This window comes from Pteropus alecto, unplaced genomic scaffold (genome assembly GCF_000325575.1).
Source record: "Pteropus alecto unplaced genomic scaffold, ASM32557v1 scaffold39, whole genome shotgun sequence".
Taxonomy (NCBI): Eukaryota; Metazoa; Chordata; class Mammalia; order Chiroptera; family Pteropodidae; genus Pteropus; species Pteropus alecto.
In genome coordinates, this window is record NW_006443568.1 from 10,482,990 (window position 1) to 10,502,838 (window position 19,849).

The window sequence follows — 19,849 nt, forward strand, 5'->3', positions numbered from 1 at the left end:
ACAGCTTTTTGGTGGGGCAGCAGCAGGGATATGGTCATAGTTGAGGTGGGGCCGTGCAGGGCAGGGCAGGATGGGGTTGGGGGTTGCCTGAAGCATCAGAGCTTGCATGAGATGCCCCTGTAGACCTGACAAGAAGGAACTCATAGTGAAGCTGCCAGAGGAGAAATGTGCTTCTTGGTCTTGACTGGAGAAGGCTCTTTCGATAATAGCTGAAATATTACCCGGTAGGGGTCACCGAGACTCCACGTGGACGTCAACAGGGCTGAAGGTCACAGTGGCAGGGTGTTGGCTGCTGCTGCTGTTGGGACCCTGGGCAGAAGGGGTGGCTGGTTTGGGGGTCTTGGGCTCCAGCTCCCGCCTTGCCCTCATTTTCCTGCAATGAGATACGCACACCCACTTGAGTGTCTCCCCTTGTGTGCTCTGGGGAACAGGCTCTGTGACTATAGCTCTGGCGACAAGATTAATGTAGATAGTCGTTAAATCACGTTGTTTAATGCCAACCATGGAACTGTTCAACTGGAAGGGACCTTAGACTTCAGCTAGATTGGATTTTTAATTTTTTTTCCTATTAATGAATGAGTAAAGTGTCAGGTGGCTATATTAAAAGCAAAATGAAGATATTACTTTTTTTCTATTCAGTTGTAATATGAGTTAAATTTTGCACTCTCATTATGCTGGCTAAGTTTATTGCTAGCAATGTTTAGTAACTTTTTACAAAGCTGAGAAGAGAATGTACTTAAAACATATATCCTGTCTTTCATTTTATACACCACAAAATCAGTAACTAACAAAACAATCATTAATTTTAACATCTACATGATATTTCATCTTGTTGACCTATCATTATTTTTAAAAAAATTTTCAAATCCTCAGAAGTTGCATGAAAAGTGCAATTAATACCCAAATGCCCTTCACCAAAAAATTCGCCCAGTGTTAACAGTTTGCCACATTTGCTTTCTCTCCCTCTCTCTCTCTCTCCGGCCACATTTATGCACACATATACGTACACACAGAGTATTTTTTTTTTTAAATCATAAACCACCTGTGAGTTAGTTGCAGACATCATGGTACTTTACCCCTAAATGCTCCTAAGAACAAAGGCATTCTCTAATGTAACCATACTGCAATTATTATACTTTGGGAACCTTCCATTTTAAAGATGATAAAATCAGCACTAAGAAGTTACATGACTTGCCTGGTTTTGATAAACCAAAGACTGAACCCAGGCCAGACATCACTGTAAACGAAGTAGAGTGAAAAGAGTCCCTATCCACATTAAAACCTAGAAAAGGGGCTTAGAACAGCAGCAGTGATGGAGAGGAGTGACCAGTAGATGTTAGGGATTGGCACCACTTCCTAGTTTGAAATAGATTCAAATTATAATACTCCAAAGATTTTTAAAAATAACTAAATGTTATTATTATGGTGGGAGCACTTTCTTTAAAACCAGATGGGACTGGGCTTGAATCTCAAGTTTTGCAATTATGGCTGAGTAATCTTGGGCATGTTACTTAATCTTCCTGTGCCTGTTTCATGCCTGAAAGATCAGGTAGTACCCACCTTGTAGGGCTGTCGTGACGAGTAAATGAGTTAATACATGTAAGGAGCTTAGAACCCTGTCTTGCACAATAGGAAGAGATGAATATATGTTATTTACTATTATAAGTAATATTGATATTATTATAAAAACAATGCATGTTTACTGCTCCTCAAATATAAGGAAGCACAGCTCCTTCCCCTGCAACAACCAGCAACCAACTAACCAGCCATCCTATCATGCAGACACACTGGTTGTTAACACCTTGTTATGACTCATTTGAACCTTCCTTGGGTGTGAGTGTGTGTAACCCAAGTATATGATCATAATGTACATACCGTTTTGTAAACTTTTACAATGTAATGTAAACAGCTTTCCTTACCAATAAATATAATTCTATGATATTTTTCTTTTAAAATGGCTTCCTGGTCTTCCATGATGTGGATATATTTATAGTTTTTTTATTTTGATATCTTCCCTGAAAAGAATTACCTTCTGCAAAGTTGTGACTAGAGGTGATAACACATAAGGTAATAACACAAAATTTATTGTTCATGCAATTGAGTTATATTATTTTATTTCCTCCTATTTGGTCCCAGAAAGTGGCATCCCATGTATATGCATTCCATTATTTGTCACCTTAAATATTCATGTGGTCCCCGGAATACAACCTAGCAGAAGAGACCCTAAGAGGACTGAAACATTCCTCTATTGTCTATAAATTACATACAGGTGTTTACCACAATGTTCAAAGCCATTATCATTTTCACTATCATCGTTATATTTAAAAAATATTTCTCCAAGTACAAGAATATTTGGTCACTGTGAAGTTACTAAAGCAGAACAGATATCAAAACAGGACCCAGAAAAGGTAGAGCATTTGATGATGGACTCATGGATACTGCTGGGCACACGACAGGCATCCACAAGTATTAGGTCCCATTCATCTTGGCATCACTGAAGGGACCAGACATTTTCAAAGCCCAAGTCATCCCGTACCTGTTGTACATCTTTAGCAAGATCAGAACCACGGTGAAGATGATGATGACAACCACCACAATGGCAGCAACGATGGCTCCAGAACCTATGAGAAGAGGAGGAGAGATGGCAAACATGCAAACTGAAATGCAGAGAAGCATTCAGAGACTGGGAGGGGGTCCCTACTGCAGCACCTGACATCTACACTGGGTCAGGGGGAGGAAGAGAGAATGCTGGCACTCGCTGCCGGCCCCAGGACAGAGTCACATCTAGAGTGGCAGTGCACCCCTACCCCCGATAGGGCTTGGAGAACCATGTCCTCAGCACATTCCCTGCCAAAATTCTGTCTTAGGCCTTGTCATGTTCTTATCAGCCCTAACAGTTTTAAATTTCTTTTGTGAAAGAGGCAAGCAAAAAACCCTTCCCTCTTTTTGATAATACAAAAGTAATATGCGATTTTTGTACTTAATTTTGAAAATATAACTACGAGGAAAAAAAGGGAGGGGGAGGATAAAGACCTCATTGCCCCAAGAATCACCGATCATCTACAGTTGACCCCTGAACAACACAGGGGTTAGGGCTGTTGACATCCAGTGCAGTTGAAAATCCATGTATAACTTTTGACTTCCTGAAAGCTTAACTACTAATAGCCCATTGTTGACTGGAAGCCTTACCAATAAAATAAATAGTCAATTAACATATGTTTTTTGTGTTATGTGTATTATATACTGCATTCTTACAATAACATAAGGTAGAGAATCGAAAATGTTATTGAGAAAATCCTAAGGAAAAGAAAATACATTTACAGTACTTACTGAAAAACATCTTCATATAAATGGACCCACACAGGTCAAACCCAGGTTATTTAAGAGTCAACCGTATACACATACTCATTCAAGTATGTGATAATGTATATGTACATATGCATATTAAATATCTATCAATATTTTTGAATAATTTATTAATTCTATGAGTATCCATCTTAAGAAAATTTTCATAAGTATGGAGAATATGTATGCACTTGATAAAAATGGAACCATGTTCCATATGCCATTTTATAACAATGACCTGATAATCTTTCCATGTAATTACATATTGTTCTTCATGATTTTTGATGGCCGTAGAGTACTCCATTGTTTGGATGTGCCATAATTTGTTTACCAATTCTCTATTAAGGATATTTAGGTTGTTTTCAATTTTACACTACTAAAAACAAGCCTATGGTGAATGTCTCAGATTCTAATTTCAGTGTTCTCAGTCTAAATGTCCAACTCTAATTTTAAGTTTAAGATCAACATCATTGTCATAATTGATATTGCAAATATAAAAAACCATTAAAAGGTTAATACTTTAAAGCAACCTATTGGACTCTCGGGAGTTTATCTTAGAGAATAATCCTAAATATAGAAAAAGCTGTATGAATGAAGATGTTTATTATAACATTATTCATATTCTAAATATAAGTATAGTTCGATAAGGTATGATACACCTACAACATATTATACTATAATTTAAATGATGTGTAGAAAATAGAATATATTACACATACCCACAAATACATATATGCACATTATGTTACAACCATTAAAATATGTGCATACAAACATAATGTTGAGCAAAACAAGCCAGATACAAAAGAGTAACGTATGATACGATTCCATTTTTGTAAAGTTCAAAACCAAGTAGGACGAATCTCTGGTGGTAGAGGTGGAATAGTGGGTTCTCTTGGGGCAGAGGGGGATAGTGATTGCAAGGGGCAACAGGACTTGTGGGATACTGGTGGTGGTCTGTTTCTTAATCTGGAGGCTGATTACACAGATGTGTTCACTTTGTGAAAATTCATCCAGATGTGTGCTTATAATTTATAAATTAAAAAAATATAAATGTAATGCTTTTATAAAGGTTTACTTAAAAAATAAACCAACTATGTGCAATATTCATAGGAAGAAAGACTGGAAGGAAAAAAAGGAGGGATCGGGAATCCATCATGGAGTAACTTGTCCAGTGATGATAGTTTACTTCAGGATTTTCAACCTCAGATGGATAAATTTTTATTATTGGAAGCTGTTCTGTGTATTGTAGGATATTTAGCAGCATCCTTGACCTCTGCTCACTAAATGCTAGTAGCATTTCTCTTCCCACCCCTTCTCCTGCTGTGACAACCAAAAATGTCTCCAGACATTGCCAAATGTCCCTTGGTGGTAGGGATGCCAGATAACATATAGCATACCCATTTAAATTAGAATTTCTGACAATGAATGACTTTTTAGTATGTCTCAGATACTGCATTGCTCATCCTTACATTTTAAAAAATGATCACTTAGAGTCTAAATTAACTGAGTGTCCTGTATTTTTATTTCCTAAATCTGTTAATCCTATCTAGGCGGGCAAAATCGCCTAGTTGAGAATCATGACTTTCAGTTAAATAAAAACAGAATTATTCCCATCTTGCCGAATATGATTCTATCTACCCTGCACTTCCCTTTGGAAGTGTTTTGAGAGATACCTCAGAGGCCTCTGTAGGTTTCCCCACCCAGCAAGGAGCAAGCTAACATGTGGGATCCTGTCCCAAGAGCGACTCTGTCTGGGTCTCCACAGAAGAGAAACTTCCTGCCCTTAATCCAGCATCCTGGCAGCATCATTGCCTGTTTATCGCTGGGGGCAATGCTCCACGTGTATCAGGAGACCTGTTCCATTCATAGAGGTATATGCCAAGTCAACCGAAATGACGGAAATGGACTCAAACTTCCCCTAATGCAATCAATTGGTTTTCTGAAGAGTGGTCTTCAAATTTTCCTCCTGGGGTCCCCTTATTCCTGGCAAATGTCTCCCCAGGGATAACTCTTCCCACCTACATTCATTTACTCCTTTGTGAATTGATGGGATGTTTTTGCCTTGCAAAAATACTACAAAAGTAGCTTTACTTTAAGAGGACTCATTTAGGGACATCTTACAAAAGTTTCAAATGTCCATTGTCTTCTAGACCTTGAAACTTCCTAATGAAAATTAGTAATAGTAATAATAATAATAATACTCATTAGGTACTCAGTATGCACTGAGGCTGTTCTAAGCCCTTTACATGGACTATTTCTTTTAGTCCTCAACCTACTTTATGTGGGAGCTTCTTAATATCACCATCTTATAGATGAGAAAATAGACACAGAGCAGTGAAGTCACGTGCTCAAGGTCACCTAGTTGGCAAGCGGTAGAACTGAGACTGAGACCCAGGCAGTCTTGTCTTCAGAGGCCAACTTTTGACCTCTACACCAAGAGCTGAATACGACACTTGTCCCACCATCCCTCCCCCAGCCGCCAAGCCAAGGTGACCTTACTCTTGTACAGAAAATCTTCTTCTCTAGTGGTCACGTTCAATGAGAAGAAGGTGGTACCCCCCAAAGGGGTGGCCGTGGTCATCTCGATCCTGGTGAGAATGAAAGTGAAATTTTGTTTCAAATCATTGTAACCTTTAAAATCCCTGTACGTGGCTTCTTTCGGTTATTACCTAGATGATTAGAGAATATTCAAGCCTTCGGTTTCTCTTAGCGGCAATACAGGGCCCTTTACTACATACTGTGGGGAATTAAAAAAAATCTGACATTTATAAAGAACTTCATTTTTCAAAGCAATGTAAATTCATTCAACAATATTTATTAAACTCCTCATGACTAGGTTTCACACAGAATGTCTCAATTGATCTTCTAGAAACTGCATGAGGGAGGTTATTACTGCCCTTCGATTGATGAAACCGAAGCCCCTAGAGCGACGTGGAGCCCTAAGTAGAATTTAGCCCAGGACGTCTGCCTCCCACGCCAGTGGGCCTTTCACTACCTCACCATGATGCCATAAATATTCTCGCTTTCAAAAGTTTTACGTTCTAAGGAAAAAAAAAAATAAAAGCAGATGAAAAAACTAACTGATTATTAAGTCGTCAGTGACATGAGCCATTGAATTGTGTGACAGATTTCAAAGAGATCGATTTGAATGGGCCTCGAAGGACAGGTGTGGTTTGGGGGTGAGAAAAGGGAGACCTAAGCCTTCAATGGGAGGAGAGTTAATGCGTGTTGAGCGTCGAGCATGCACCCAGCTCTGTCCCAGACGCCTTCGCCCACGGTAGCAGCTCATTTCATCCACATTTTGCTGCTGAGCAAACGGAGGCTCAGAGTGGTCGAGTGAGTAGACCAAAGTCACACAGCTAGGAAGATGTGGAGCTTGGACTCAAACATGTTCTCCAAGTGCACAGTGCATCTTCTTTCCCTGACACTGGTAGGAATCAAAGTTCCCAATCCTGTAATCTTCCAGGTCAGGAGTGACCCAGGGGGTACGCAGTTAATATGATGTCACACTACCAGAAACAAGTGTTGAGATCCTCCACCAAGAATTATATTCTAAGCACAACAAAATGATAAATGCTCTGAGACACAGGCATCAAAAAAGAAGGGAAACAAAGCAGATTTTGCTTCTCAGAGCAGCCAAGCTTCTACTGCAGCTGCTGACAATTTGGAGGCCGGCGAAGGACCTCCACCAAGTGAAGAAGGATCCAGATCTATTTGTGATCCTGAGAAGCCACAATGTCTCAACCGCAGTTACTCCATCTTCCAGGGAAGAAATATTCTATACATTTAACAAAATACTTGTGCATGAATTTGTGTTCTTCTTAAAAGCAGGACATATTTTTTAATTATAAAGAATAACATAATAGGAGCCCACGTACCCGCCACTTGTATTGAACACACGTTTCCAGTCACATTTTCTTCCGTTCTTCACTTACAAAAAAATAGTCAGATTTAGTTGAAGTCCCTTTTCTATCTCAATTCCATTTCCTTCCTCTCCCCAAATTACTACTACCTTGGCCATTAATGTGTATTCTTTTCTTCAAAGTTTCAAAATGATTACTACTTATATATCCGTAACCATAGTAAATACCCATAAACCTAGTTTATATCCATAAACATTGCATATATCCTTAGCCATTGTATATATTGTGGGTCTACATATTTATGAAACAAATACTAACCGAGCACCCAAGTGACTGACCTGTCCTAAGAGCTGGGAATACACCAGTGAAATAAAAGACAAACTCCTTGCCTCCAGAAGTTCATATTCTAGTGAGAGAGAGACTGTAGGTTTGACCGCGGTCTTGGACTCAAAAAACAATCATCTCCCCAGTGCCCACACTTCCAATCTGGCAGCAAAAGCTCTTCACGAGCCATTTCCACCCTCTGTCTCCAGCCTTTCAGCTCCTCACACCAACCTTTGCCAAACTGCTGTGACAACGGACCACTCCATCGTCTCCCATCATTCCTGGTCTTTGTCATCTCTGGGCTGGCTTCCCCAGGCTTTGGCCTCTCTAGGTCCACACAGTGGGCCTCTTTCAAGAGCCCCCACCTCTGGGCTACAGCTCCTCCACCCTCCCAGCTCCTGATGGAAACACTCCTCTACTGGGGTCAGCTTATCCGCACTCAGACTGGGAGTTCTGGTGGCTGTGACCTGCCTGGCCCACAGGAGCTTCAGCCTCAGACTGACCCACTATGGCCAGGCCCTGTTGATCCATACAGGATGGGCTCTGCCTTCACTTCCTCTGCTCTCCTGTAAGCCTAGGGCCCTGACTAAAACCTCCCAGCTCTTGTTTGTCCCCTCCTCCCGAAGACCAGGTCTCCAGGACTCCCAGCAAAAAGTCCTTTGAACCCCGCCATACTGGCCAGCTTTTCTTCCTGGCTGGACTTCCTGTGTCTCACCTGCTTTAAAAAGGCCCGAGTCGGCCACGCTCCATTGCCCGCTCCCCTTCCAAAATGAACACATCCTTCAAGACTCAGCCCAGTCACCCCCAGTTAGACTCCCACCCGGAATCAACCATTCTGTCCTCTGCACTCCCACAGCAGTGCTCTGCGAAGAACACACCACCGCATGTGTCTCGCTTGCTTTGTCTGGACGTTAACTTTCCATGTTCATTGTCAGGTTGAGGGTAGAGGCAGTTTCCGGTTCTTTTTCGCATCCTACCTCCCCGAGACAAAGGGTCTGGATCCTCTCACCTTTGCCAGTGGAAGTACTTGAGGGAGTAATTGAACTTCTCCTACCTTGGTTTGCTCATTTGTAAAATGAGGTAGCTTTTCCCAAGGGAGCTGAGGGTTCGTGGTTAAGTGCGGAAAGTGCTTTTAAGCGCTCAATAAATGGTAGCTCTTAATGTTATAGTGGGCATTAGTAAATATTTGCTGAACTAAATTAGGGACAGGTGGATCTGGAGCGTAAAACGAGAAAAAATTTTTTCTACAAAAGTATGAAAATACGGAACGAACGTCTTCCCCCTCCCCCACACACTCCCAAAGGGAGGTGTCTGCTCCCACCGCTGTTCCCCATCCTATCTCATAAGGAGTTTTTGTATTTGCCTAAATCATTTGCTTCTATCCCCACCAATATCAAGCTGAGAAGACCCACCAGTAATGCTCTCTGACAATTCTTTTTAAAAATAGAAAAGAAGCAAATAGGTGGCCACTGAGCGAGGGTCACTTAGTGAGAGATACATGGCATAATCACTGGATAAGCTAAACCCTGCCTGTGGACACATCCGCCATTAAACCAAAAATGACAGAAGTCACCATCCAAGTGCCTGCCACATACGTGGCAAGACTTTGTGCCAAGTACTTTTTACCCATGTTTTGATTTAATTAGCAAATGACATGTAAAATAGGTTTTCTTCTCGCCTTGTTTCAAATGAGGACCCCAAGACTTGGGGGTATAAAGCTAACTTTCCATACTCATATAGCCTGGAAGCTGAAGAGGTGGCATATGAGCTGGTCCTGCAAACTTCAAAGCCTGCATCCTTCCCACTGTATCACCCTGCCCCTGGCACACATCTGGGGGGGTCCATGAGAAGCCACTACAGGAACATACATGTGCACAGGCACACAGACATACACTGACCAGTAATGCAGCCGTCTAAGGCCACCAGGACACAGGTTCCTCTGCAGGTTTTCGGGATGACTGCTGGGTAACCTCCCAAGTTCCAGGTGCGACTCCCTTTCAGATGGGCCCCGCTACTCTTCTTTCTGAGAGAACAGTGAGAAATCTCAGATTATATCTGTCCTCATCTCGGCACCGAGGGCTCTCAATCACATCTCTGTTCCTACCACATCAGAGAGGGTGGGAGGGAGGATGGTGGAGCATCGACGGCCAAAGATGTGGGTGTTTTCATGTGTGGGTCTCCAGCAAATCTTGTTAACCAAGTAAGGTCCAGTAGGGGGATTTCAATATCAAACATGACTACGACCAGGGTCCATGGCTATAGAAAAGGGGAGAGAGAACAGGGAGAGTGAGGGTGGTTTACTCTGGTAGAGGTGAATTGAATAATAATTTAACAATAATAATAATAATAAAGCAACTGTGTGCCAGGCACTGTACTCATGCTTTATGTGGGAGGTCTCATATCTATCTAGTCAGGAGGGTGCAATCGCTGTGCCCATTCTATAGATGAGGAAACTGAAGCTCAATACAGTGAATCAATCTAAGTTCACAAAGCTAATATGTAGCTGTGCTAGGATTCAAGCCGGGTCTGCCTGATTTCACAGCCCCTTCTCCATAAATCCTCCCAATGAATGCACCAAGCACAAATGGCCCAGCACCCAGGGTTCAAATCAACATCAGGCTTTGTCGGGAAAACCCACACAGCCTGAGGCACAGCAGAGAAAGTCAGAGAGACCTTGCCCAAGGCATCTGAGCCTGACTGGTCCCTACCCTGGGCCACACACTGAACTTCTGTCTTCAGTGGAGCTGTAATCACATTTATAGAATACTGTTGTTCCTTGGGTTGTTTACAAATGACCTTGTGTGGGAGGTCAGTTTGGGAAGTGCATGGGTTATGACCATTTGCTCACTGAGCAACCTTCTCTGTTCCTCGGTTAAGTATAAGAGCCATAACTGGAAGATAAATGTTGCTAGACCCACCCGTCCAAAAAAAATCTCCCTTATTGCTTGTCCGCAGTGGTATCCTCCTTTTCTCTGACCTGACCTAAAAACTCTTCCTTGGATAAGACAACAAAGACACTACCAACTCCAGCTGACCCCTACTCGAATGGCCGAGTGTAACTCAGAGTAGGTAACCCGTGAACGCCTTAAACCCACCAAAACGTTGACACTGATTTCTCTCAATCACCTGAGAGACAGAAGACTCAGTATGACTTGGTTTCTTCCTCGGACAAGAATCTCACCATTCTCAAGCAGCCCTTTGAGTTTTTGGGATGTTTTAATTATCAGAAAATTAACCTTCATGTTGGAACCAAAATGTTTCTCTTTTTGATTTCACCCATTGGTTCTAATTCTCTTTCCACAAAGGTAATCTAATACCTTTTATACATGACAGCTGTCAAGTTTAAAAGTATACAAGGTTAAACTTAAACTTCCATGGATGGAGCAGTTACGGTAGGTAATATCAACACTTTCAGTTTATCTTCCACCAACAGAAAGTTGGCTATAGTATGTCCCTTTTAACCTAATCTACAAGTGGTTGGTAAATGTCCCATGATTCCACCTATTTCTAAGTAGAGAAGCTTTCTGCCCTTGAAAATGGCAATTGTATTTCCTTTGATGATTTTCTCCTCAGTTCCTTCAAACAACCTTTAGGGTAAAAATGTCCCTCATGGTTTCCTCATTTCTCTGTGTGTCAGTGTCTCCCTTAAATACAGCACCCCAAACCAGACACATGACTCCAGAGGGGGCCTGATATGTCCAGAATGAGATTTTCCTTGATACTTATCCACCCAGAGCCTGAATTCTCCTATTTACTAGCTTTGTGACTGTGGCCAACTTTCTTTATCTCTTGGGTTTTCTGATCTGTAAAAACAGGAATTACAAACTCCATAGGGTTGTTGTGAAAATTAAATGAGATAAAACACGTGACACATTGAGCATAGTAGCTGTGCACAAACCCTATTAATATTACTGGATTAATGCAAACAAATAGCTCACTAGCTTTACATATGACCAAAGCACACTGCTCATGCACACCCTGTCGATATGCCTTCAAACCTTTCTAAATTGCAAAATGCTATGGACATATAAGGTAATGGCAGCCACGTTATGTATGGGGACAATATTATGATGAGCTGCTGTCCAGTAACTAGGTCTCCATTATTTTCTTGTGCAAATGTCTTTTTAAACTTGAGTGCAGGACTTTTGCATTGATTCTTGTTAGCCTTGACCTTGTTGATTTGGGCCCTTGTTGAACTGTGATGGTATCGCGACAAAGCACATGACCCAGAAAGAACTTTGGGGTCAGGAAGACCTGGGTTTTAATCATGACCTCACCACTGATCAGCAGTATAAGTCGAGCCACTTCTGTAGGCCTCAGTGTTTTCATTTGTGAAACGGGGTTAACGACCCCTGTCGTGGAGTTGTGAGAATGAATGAGATAGAACTGCCCAGCGCAGTGCTCGCTGGATGGTGGGTGATCAGTCAATGTCAGTTTCCAGACCCTCTTCTCCTTTACCTTCTGTCCCCAGTCTGCCTTCTCCCTGCTCTTCTTGGAGCTTGAACTCTTAGTTCTCCACCTGGTTAAGTGTTTACTGCGTTCGGGCAAACTCAGTTATGAACAGGGAGGTCAGGCAGCCAGAGGACCATGAAGCATGGTGTCCAAAGGATATGGAGGAGGGATTCGCAAGAACTTCCAGAGGGTTAAACCTTCTCCATCTCTACTGAGGGCAGAACTCTCCCCCAAGGAAGGCAAAAATCCTAATGGGACTGGTAGGGTGCAGGGGCTGCTGGGTGGGCAGGAAAAGAGCAAGCCACAGATTTATAACTTGTAGTGAGAAGCAGGAGACCAGAGTTGTCTTTCTCACTTATTTTCCATGTGACTTTGGAAAGTTCTCTCCCCTCTCTGGACCTCGCTTTTCCCATCTATAAAATGGCTCAGTCCGAAGATGATCTCTAAGAGCTTTTCCAGTCAGTGTTTCTATTCATGGAACAACCATTCATATCTTAACTCAAGAACCAGTGTCTCCTAAAAGCTCATCTTTCTTTGTAGATACTGACTCAGGGGGTGTTAGGAGAGGGAAGCCAGAGTGTGCAAGCCATGCCGGAAGGTAGAAATCCTTCCTGCGAGGCAGTGGAGACTGGAACAAATGGAGGAGAACTCCACAGAAGGGTTTTAACGTGGCAGCAACAGTGCATGTGGGACCCTTTGGAACAAACCTGTTGGGTATTCTGTTGGGTTCATAGTAACCGAAGTCTGCCTGTATCCTAAATGGCCACCTCCTACGCTCTCCATTCCTGTTGAGTTCCACATCGTCGCCCCGACTCCATCTGCCCCACCTGTGCGTCACAGCTCCCAAAGGTGGGTCTGAATTGCCTTAATGCTCCCCTGAACTTGGAGCCATATATAATTACATGCTGAATTCATGTTCCCTGTGATTGGCTCCAAGAAATTAGGAAGCGCATTTCTTGTTTCATTTATCCATCCATTTTCTCATCCGCCCCCATTCATTCATTCATTCATTCATCCAGACTCCCATCGTCTTGTTTCATTTATCCATCCATTTTTTCATCCGCCCCCATTCATTCATTCATTCATTCATTCATCCAGACTCCCATCTGCTGTGCACACATATACCTCCCACCTGTTCTTTTGTCCATTTGCCCTGTCATTCGTTCAACCAGTGCTCACCATATACACAGCACAGAAAGGATTTAAATAAGGGCCATGGGGATCATGTCCTTAGAGCTCAAAGAGGATGAGAAATGGAATTGTTTTCTTTAAGACTCTTTCCTTTAATCTATAATTATTGGAGATCATCCTCCCTCATGTCTAGCCCAGCACTTTTCAGAGAGGTGCCTGATCAATATCACACTGAAGTGCTGTGGAATAAGGCGTGGCCTGAGGATCTAGAAGTCTGAATTCTAGGCCCACCACGTCCATGAAGTCTTCTTTACCCACCTTGTCAAATTCTGGCTTAAACATCCTTTGTTTCTGATTTTTATGGCCAACATTGTAAAGAAAGGTACTGCAAGGAGCTCTCGACCCAAGACACGCCAATCTAAGTTCCATGTACTGAGAATTATAAATAGAAATCCTAGATGGAAATGGTCACAAGGCTGATTTTTGCCTAGTGCCAAAAGGGTGGCACAAGCTGTGCTAGGAGTCAGTGCGTGGACAAGACCTGTGGGCGTCGTGCTTGAATCTGACCAAGAGCTGGAATGTGACCTGTGGCTTACATTTGCCCCTCAGTCTTTGGACCCAAGCCAAGGGCCCAGCTCCCAAGGGTCCTCAAACTATACCTGGGCTCCCACATAAATCTCCAGGTGTCCCCCACTCTCCCCAAGAGGGAAAAAAAGGCACAAGGTTAAAGAGTTTATGCCCCGAAGTGAGCATGTCAGAAGAAAATAATTTCACCTCGACATTCTAGTCAGGAAGGGAAGGGATCTAACATCTAAAGAGGCACTGACCAGGTGCTAGGCACTGAGCTTCCCACATGTTTTCTCATTTAATCAATACAACAAGGCGGGTCTTTTTATCTCCACTCTGCTGATAGGGAACGGAGGCTCAGAGAGGTTAAGTGACTTGCTCAAAGTCTTACAGTGAGTGAGTAGAGGGGCCGAGTCTCAAACTCAGATCTTCTACCTCCAAATTGTCTATGGCTTCCAAGCCACCTAGGAGGTAAGCAATATTCCTGGGACCCTCCAACCATCAGTGGCCATGCTGGGCCAGGACTCTGCTCATTGTTCTTTCTATCTGTTGATGTGTAGAGCCCAAGAGGTTCAACTAACCTTCAGAGCATGGCAGGGTTCGCCATCCATGACATTTGGGCCAGATAATTCTCTGTTTGGGGTCCCATTCTGTGCATTGCAGGATATTTAGCAGCATCCCTGGCCTCTATCCACTAGATTCCAGCAGCATCCCCTAGTTATGACAAACAAAAATGTCTCCAGATGTTTCCAAATGTCTTCTGGGAGGCAAATCACTCCTCACTGAGAACAATCGGAGTAGAACTAAGGCCTGTCTCTTGACAGTTTGCTATCCTTTCTATACAAGAAAGTCTAGACAAGAAGAGAAATGTCTAGTCTGTACTTACATTTGTGGATACACAACCAATAATGACAACGATGATGATAACGACCACAAAGGCGACACTACCATTTATCAAGTGCTTGCTATGTACTGGTTACCACGCTAAGTGTTTCACATATATTTCCTAAGTGCTTCATATATACATTATCTCTATTTTCCAGATGAAGGAACTGAGGCTCAGAGAGGTTAGGTAGCTTGCCCAAGGTCTCAGTGCTAATATATGACAGAGCTAGGATGCATTAGTTTCTATGGCTGCTGTAACAAATAACCACATAAATAATATAAATTAATTTTCTTATAGTTCTAGAGGTTAGAAGTCTGAAATCAGTATCACTGGGCTAAAATCAAGGTGTTGGCAGGGCCGAGTTCCTTTTGGAGGCTCTCGCGAGAATCTGTTGCTGTATCTTTTCTGGCTCCTGCTGGCGACCTGCATTCCTCAGCCTGTGGTCCCTCCTCCACCTCCATCTTCAAGCTAACAGTGTAGCATGTTCCTAGCTCTCCCTTTCTCTGACTTCTGTTTCCATCATCTATGGGCTCCTCTCTCTAATTCTCCTGCCTCCCTCTCTTAAGGGCCCTTGTGATTACATTGGCCTCACCCAGGTAATCTGGAGTAATCTCCTCATCTCAAAACCCTTAAGCACATCTGCAAAGTCCCTTTTGCCACTGTAAAGTAACATAGTCCCAGGTTTGGGGGATTAGGATATGGCTAACTTGTGGGGAGGGGCAAGGATTATTCAGCCTAATATATAGGATTTAGATTCTTATTTGTCTGACCCCAGGATTTGTACTTTTAATTCACTCCTGCCTCCGCTGCCCTGCCTAAACAGACATATTCCATAGGCAGGTGCTATGGGGGGTAGGGGGAGGGGGGACACTGAGATGGATCAGATACAACCAGCATGCATCAAGAGGGAGTTCGTGAGAAGTCCTGTGAGAGGGGATCAGAGAAAGGGTCCTGGAAACACCGGGCCAGTTGCAGCAGGGTCATGAGGAGTGGGCTCAGGAAGGCAACCAAGCAGGCCTGGTTCCTTCCACATCAAGCAAGTCTCAGTACCTGCCTCCCACCTAACTTCAAATATATCTGTAGTCTATCCCGTCTGAAGAAGCCCCCCACCTCCACCCCAGCTGCTGCCAGCCAAGGTTCTGTCCCATCTGTGGAATTTATTTTCCCAGTTAAGTGGTAGCCATTCTCATGTTTTCTTTTTCAAATTTCCTCCCAGCTAAGGGCTTAGAAGGTCTTTAATTTTGTAAGTCCGCTCCCTGCAGGTCTAGTATGTGTGTCCACCAGTGCGTAAAGTTCTATTGGACAGTGCTGCTCTAGACCCTGGCCATCGAAAGAGTGATCCTTGGATCAGTAGCAATGGCAACTCCGAGGACCTTGTTAGGAAAGCAGAATTTGGGCTCCATTCAGATCTGCTGGGTTAGAAGCTACCTTTCAGCAAGATCTCCAGGCGATTCATATGCACAGTTGACTTTGAGATTGTTAGGAAGGAGGACCTAGCACTTCCTGATGGCCCTGGCTAATCTCTGGCTGAAAATGAAGTTAAGGAAAAATCTAAATCCTTCTTTGCAGGGTTCAGATCATCCTCTTAACCCCCTGGGCTGCCAGAACTCCAAGAGCCAGTCTTAACCACCAGGCAGGAGATTAGAGATGGGACTCTGGGGAGGCCGTCCAAAGAGAACGGAAGGACAGATACTGATTGACAATAAAGGATCCTCCAATGAAATGATCAGGTTCTTGCAAAATAGCCAATGGGGAGGTCGCTAGTTGACAAGCCCGCCCCCAAACCCAGAGCTTTCCATGAACTTTTTTTTCAATGAGCTTTTTAGTGCCTTACTCTTGCATAGGAACAGAAAACCAAGGGTCAACAGACCTTTGTGGGTAAAAGCCTCAAACATGAGGGAGAGATAGCAAACCAAACAAATGAACAAATGGAGGCATTCAAAGCAAAGAGCAGAAGAAAATGTCAGATAAGACACTACATCTATAAAATGAGAGCAGGATGCTATAAGAAAAGAATATTTTAAAGGCAAGAAAAGGTGCCAGGAAATTCTTTAAATGACAAAAGAAATAAAATATTCAATAGAACGGTTGGAAAATAGTTGAGAAAATGTCTCATAAAGTGGAACAAAAAAGATAAAGTAGGTGAAAACAGATTACTCCAGAAGGTCCAACATCCTAATAAGAGTTCCAGAAGCGGTTAAGCAGAGAAAATAGAGGAGAGGAAATTATCAAACAAAGAATAACACCTAAAAATTTCCCACAGATGAAAGACATGAATTTCCGGAATGAGAGGACCCTCTGAGTCCCCAGAACAATGAATAAAAAAGACCCAGATAGGGCTCATCATCATGCTCTTTCAGAACACAGGGCATATTCCACACACGTCCACAGATTTTTTTTTTTTTTTAACGTTAAATACAAAGGATCAACAATCAGATGAAATCAGAATGGCACTAGATTTGACAGCAGCAGCGCTGGAAGCTCTGTGACAACTCCTCAAAATTCTGAGGGAAAATCATTTCTGGCCTAGGCATGTACAGCAAGCTAAGCTAAATACTGAGTGAAAGGTACAAGAACGACTTTTAGGGGCACACAGAGGTTCAAAAAAATCCACTCTACCCCATGCACCTTTTCCCGGGGAGTCCTGGAGGAGAGACCTTGCTAAAAGTGAACGAGTAAACTGAGCAAGAGACGAGCACAGGATCCAGAAACCAGGGGGTGCCCAGGGTAGCTCCCTGCAAAAATCTGGGGGTGACCAACCTCACTGGGGTAAGGAAGGAGGTGCAAGGGATTCTGCCAGCCGAGAAGGAATGAAACCGGTAGATTTTCTAATGTTTTGTCCAGACTGAAAGGAGATCTACTTTTCTGCTGAAGAATTTGGGAGATGAATTTATGATAGCAAACTATCATAAATTTCCAGAGGCTTTAAGAATCTAAACTCATCCCTTCTACTCATCCCCCGCAATTTCTCTTTCACTATTTCCCATACTCTCTGCGGTGGCCCTCGGAGAAACACCTAGCGATCGCAGGATTCTGTGGCACTCGGTCTGAAAACTACTAACTCCGCTGCCCCGTTCATACAAATGGGGAAACCAAGGGCCGGCGAGGCACTCTGGGGCACCCGGAGAGAGGAAGGTTCATTGGCAGTTCGTTTGGCATGTTTTTGAGAACCCCTCTATGATTCATTCAATACAAGATCAGTAAAAACAGCAAGAACTAAACCAAGCTTGAAGGAACCCCGGCTGGTGAGTGACATTTAGATGCCACCTGGTCTATGCATTTCCCTCCCTTAGCTTTGCTTTCAATCACCCTGCTAATGTAACTGCACCAAGTTTCTAAAAAGCACAGACTGAGGTTCCTGAATTACTTCTAATTACCACCTATCAAAGCAAGAATAGTAGATGTAATTGAGTTTTGTACATCATGGACAAGGCCGCTGTAAACTTCTGGGAAAAAAGACGGGGGTAGAAGTGCAGGGAAATAAAACAAACGTAAATTAGTGCCAGCGATCTCTTTGGAACCAGGTGCCCTGACCAACCCCCAGCCCCATGCTCTTGGGTAGCTCCTTATTATTATTATTTTTAAGAACCAAGGCCCATGTCCTCTTACAAATCCAATAATCTGAGCTTATCCCTAAGGCTGACCTTTCCGCGGTCTTCCTTTCGATACTCTGAAACTCCCTCCACCTTTTCCAAGGGCTTGGTTAACCTAGAATTGTTTGTAATTAGAGCGAAGGATATAAACTCTGCTTTAAGTATCTGCACTTGAAAATAAAATTCTAGGAAACCCAGTACTCCATAATCTTAACATGTGACATTCTTTGAGTCTCGATGTCCTGGTCTATGGAGCTCATCACCTTATCTTTTTAACAGGGTCACCACCAAAACCCCCCCAGAGAGCCCTGAGGTAGGGGGCAACAACGCTGGGCTGGAAGTTAGGAGTCCCGGGTTCGAGTCATAACCTCTGCTAATTACGTGCTGTGTGGCCTTGGGCAAGTCACTTATTCTATCTGGACTTCAGTTTATTCTCCTGCAAAATGCACAGCTGCGGCCCAGTGGCCTCCCTCCCATGCTCTTCCCTCTCGTGACTCTCCCTGCCTCCAGTTTTAGTTCAAGACATGGCCCCTCAGTCTCCCCAAGGCTGCCTCCCACACCCTCCATTCCAGAAGGAACATCCTTCCCCTTTCCTGCCCAAGCTCGGGCCTGCCAGGCGCTGGACTGCAGAGAGGACAGGAGGTGGGGAAACTAGCCCAGCCATTTGAGCCTCTGTGCTGAGAGCTGGCCTGCCACCAGTCACAATAGGCCCCGAGATAAAGGGGTGTTTGTCTGGGGTACCCAAGGTTTCATTTAAACCTTTGCTCTCACTTTGGCTGGATGCCTCTCTTTCCTCCCCTCCCTCTCTGGCGGCAGTGCCAGCCCCAGCTTTGTTGTGAAGTGGGATGCAGATGTCTTAACAACCTGAGTAGTCCCCTATGTGCTAGGAAAACAGACAAAAGGGCGTAGGGTGGCAGTAGTGAGGGTGGCCACAGTGAAGGCGGAGGGTGGACACAGTGGGGTTGGGGGGGCAGGAAAGGCTTTGGACAGAGCACTGGGGTGGTGGAGAGGGTTCAGGAGGAGGGGGCTAGCTCCCGAATCCTTCCTTGGCCAGCCAAGCAACTGTGAGCAAGGTACCTCCTTCTACCCTCCAATCTCCCTGGCTTTAAAATGGGGGATGACTGTCCCCCCTCCACCTTATGCTGTGAGGACTGAAATAAGTAAATTGATGAACTTACAAAGGGTTTGCAGTCAGACGAACCTGGGTTCAAATTCCACTTGTCACCTCTAAACTCACTGTTGTGGGTAACTTATTCACCCTCCACGAGCCTCGTTTTCCTCATCTGAGGAATAAAAGATATATGTGTGGCCAGAGGAGAGTGTAAGGACCAAATGAGAACTTGCCCAATAAAGACATCTGAATGAATGAAGAATCATTCGGGGCCATGTTGGGACTTTTGTGGGCCCCTCCCACCATAATAAATTTTCATGGTCTAAACATTTTATTTTTTCTGATGGGAGAAAAAAAAATTGAAACATAGTCTCCTACTCTAAAAGTTGGGTTTTTTTTCCCCTTGATTTTTCAAAAAAGTTAAAATATTTTATCAGAGAGTGGTCACTCATGTCTACCTCAAACTAGAACTTACCATGGTCAAAAAGTTCCCACAGTTTCGGGGTCCTGTAGAGCCCTCCAGTCTCACCCCCGGCTGAGCTCAGCCGGGTCCGTCCCTGCTATTGCTGTCACA

The 19,849-nt window shown here is 43.5% G+C and overlaps 1 protein-coding gene across 1 annotated transcript; it reads right to left on the bottom strand.

Annotated features, from left to right (window-relative positions):
• Window positions 1-231: 231 nt before the first annotated feature.
• On the bottom strand, window positions 232-5,929 carry NCMAP (non-compact myelin associated protein). The gene is made up of 3 exons (XM_006924420.1): window positions 5,848-5,929; window positions 2,537-2,621; window positions 232-373 (listed from the first exon to the last, which is right to left on the bottom strand). Exons 1-3 carry the CDS (start codon window positions 5,927-5,929, stop codon window positions 232-234), a joined length of 309 nt encoding a protein of 102 aa, XP_006924482.1.
• Window positions 5,930-19,849: the final 13,920 nt, after the last annotated feature.

Coding starts and splice junctions, on each gene's coding strand:
- NCMAP (XM_006924420.1), bottom strand. CDS start 5,929: ATGACCACGGCCACCCCTTTGGGGGGTACCACCTTCTTCTCATTGAAC. Junction 2,622..5,847: donor AGAAGATTTTCTGTACAAGA/GTAAGGTCACCT, acceptor CTCTTCTCATAG/GTTCTGGAGCCATCGTTGCT. Junction 374..2,536: donor TTGCTAAAGATGTACAACAG/GTACGGGATGAC, acceptor ATCTCATTGCAG/GAAAATGAGGGCAAGGCGGG.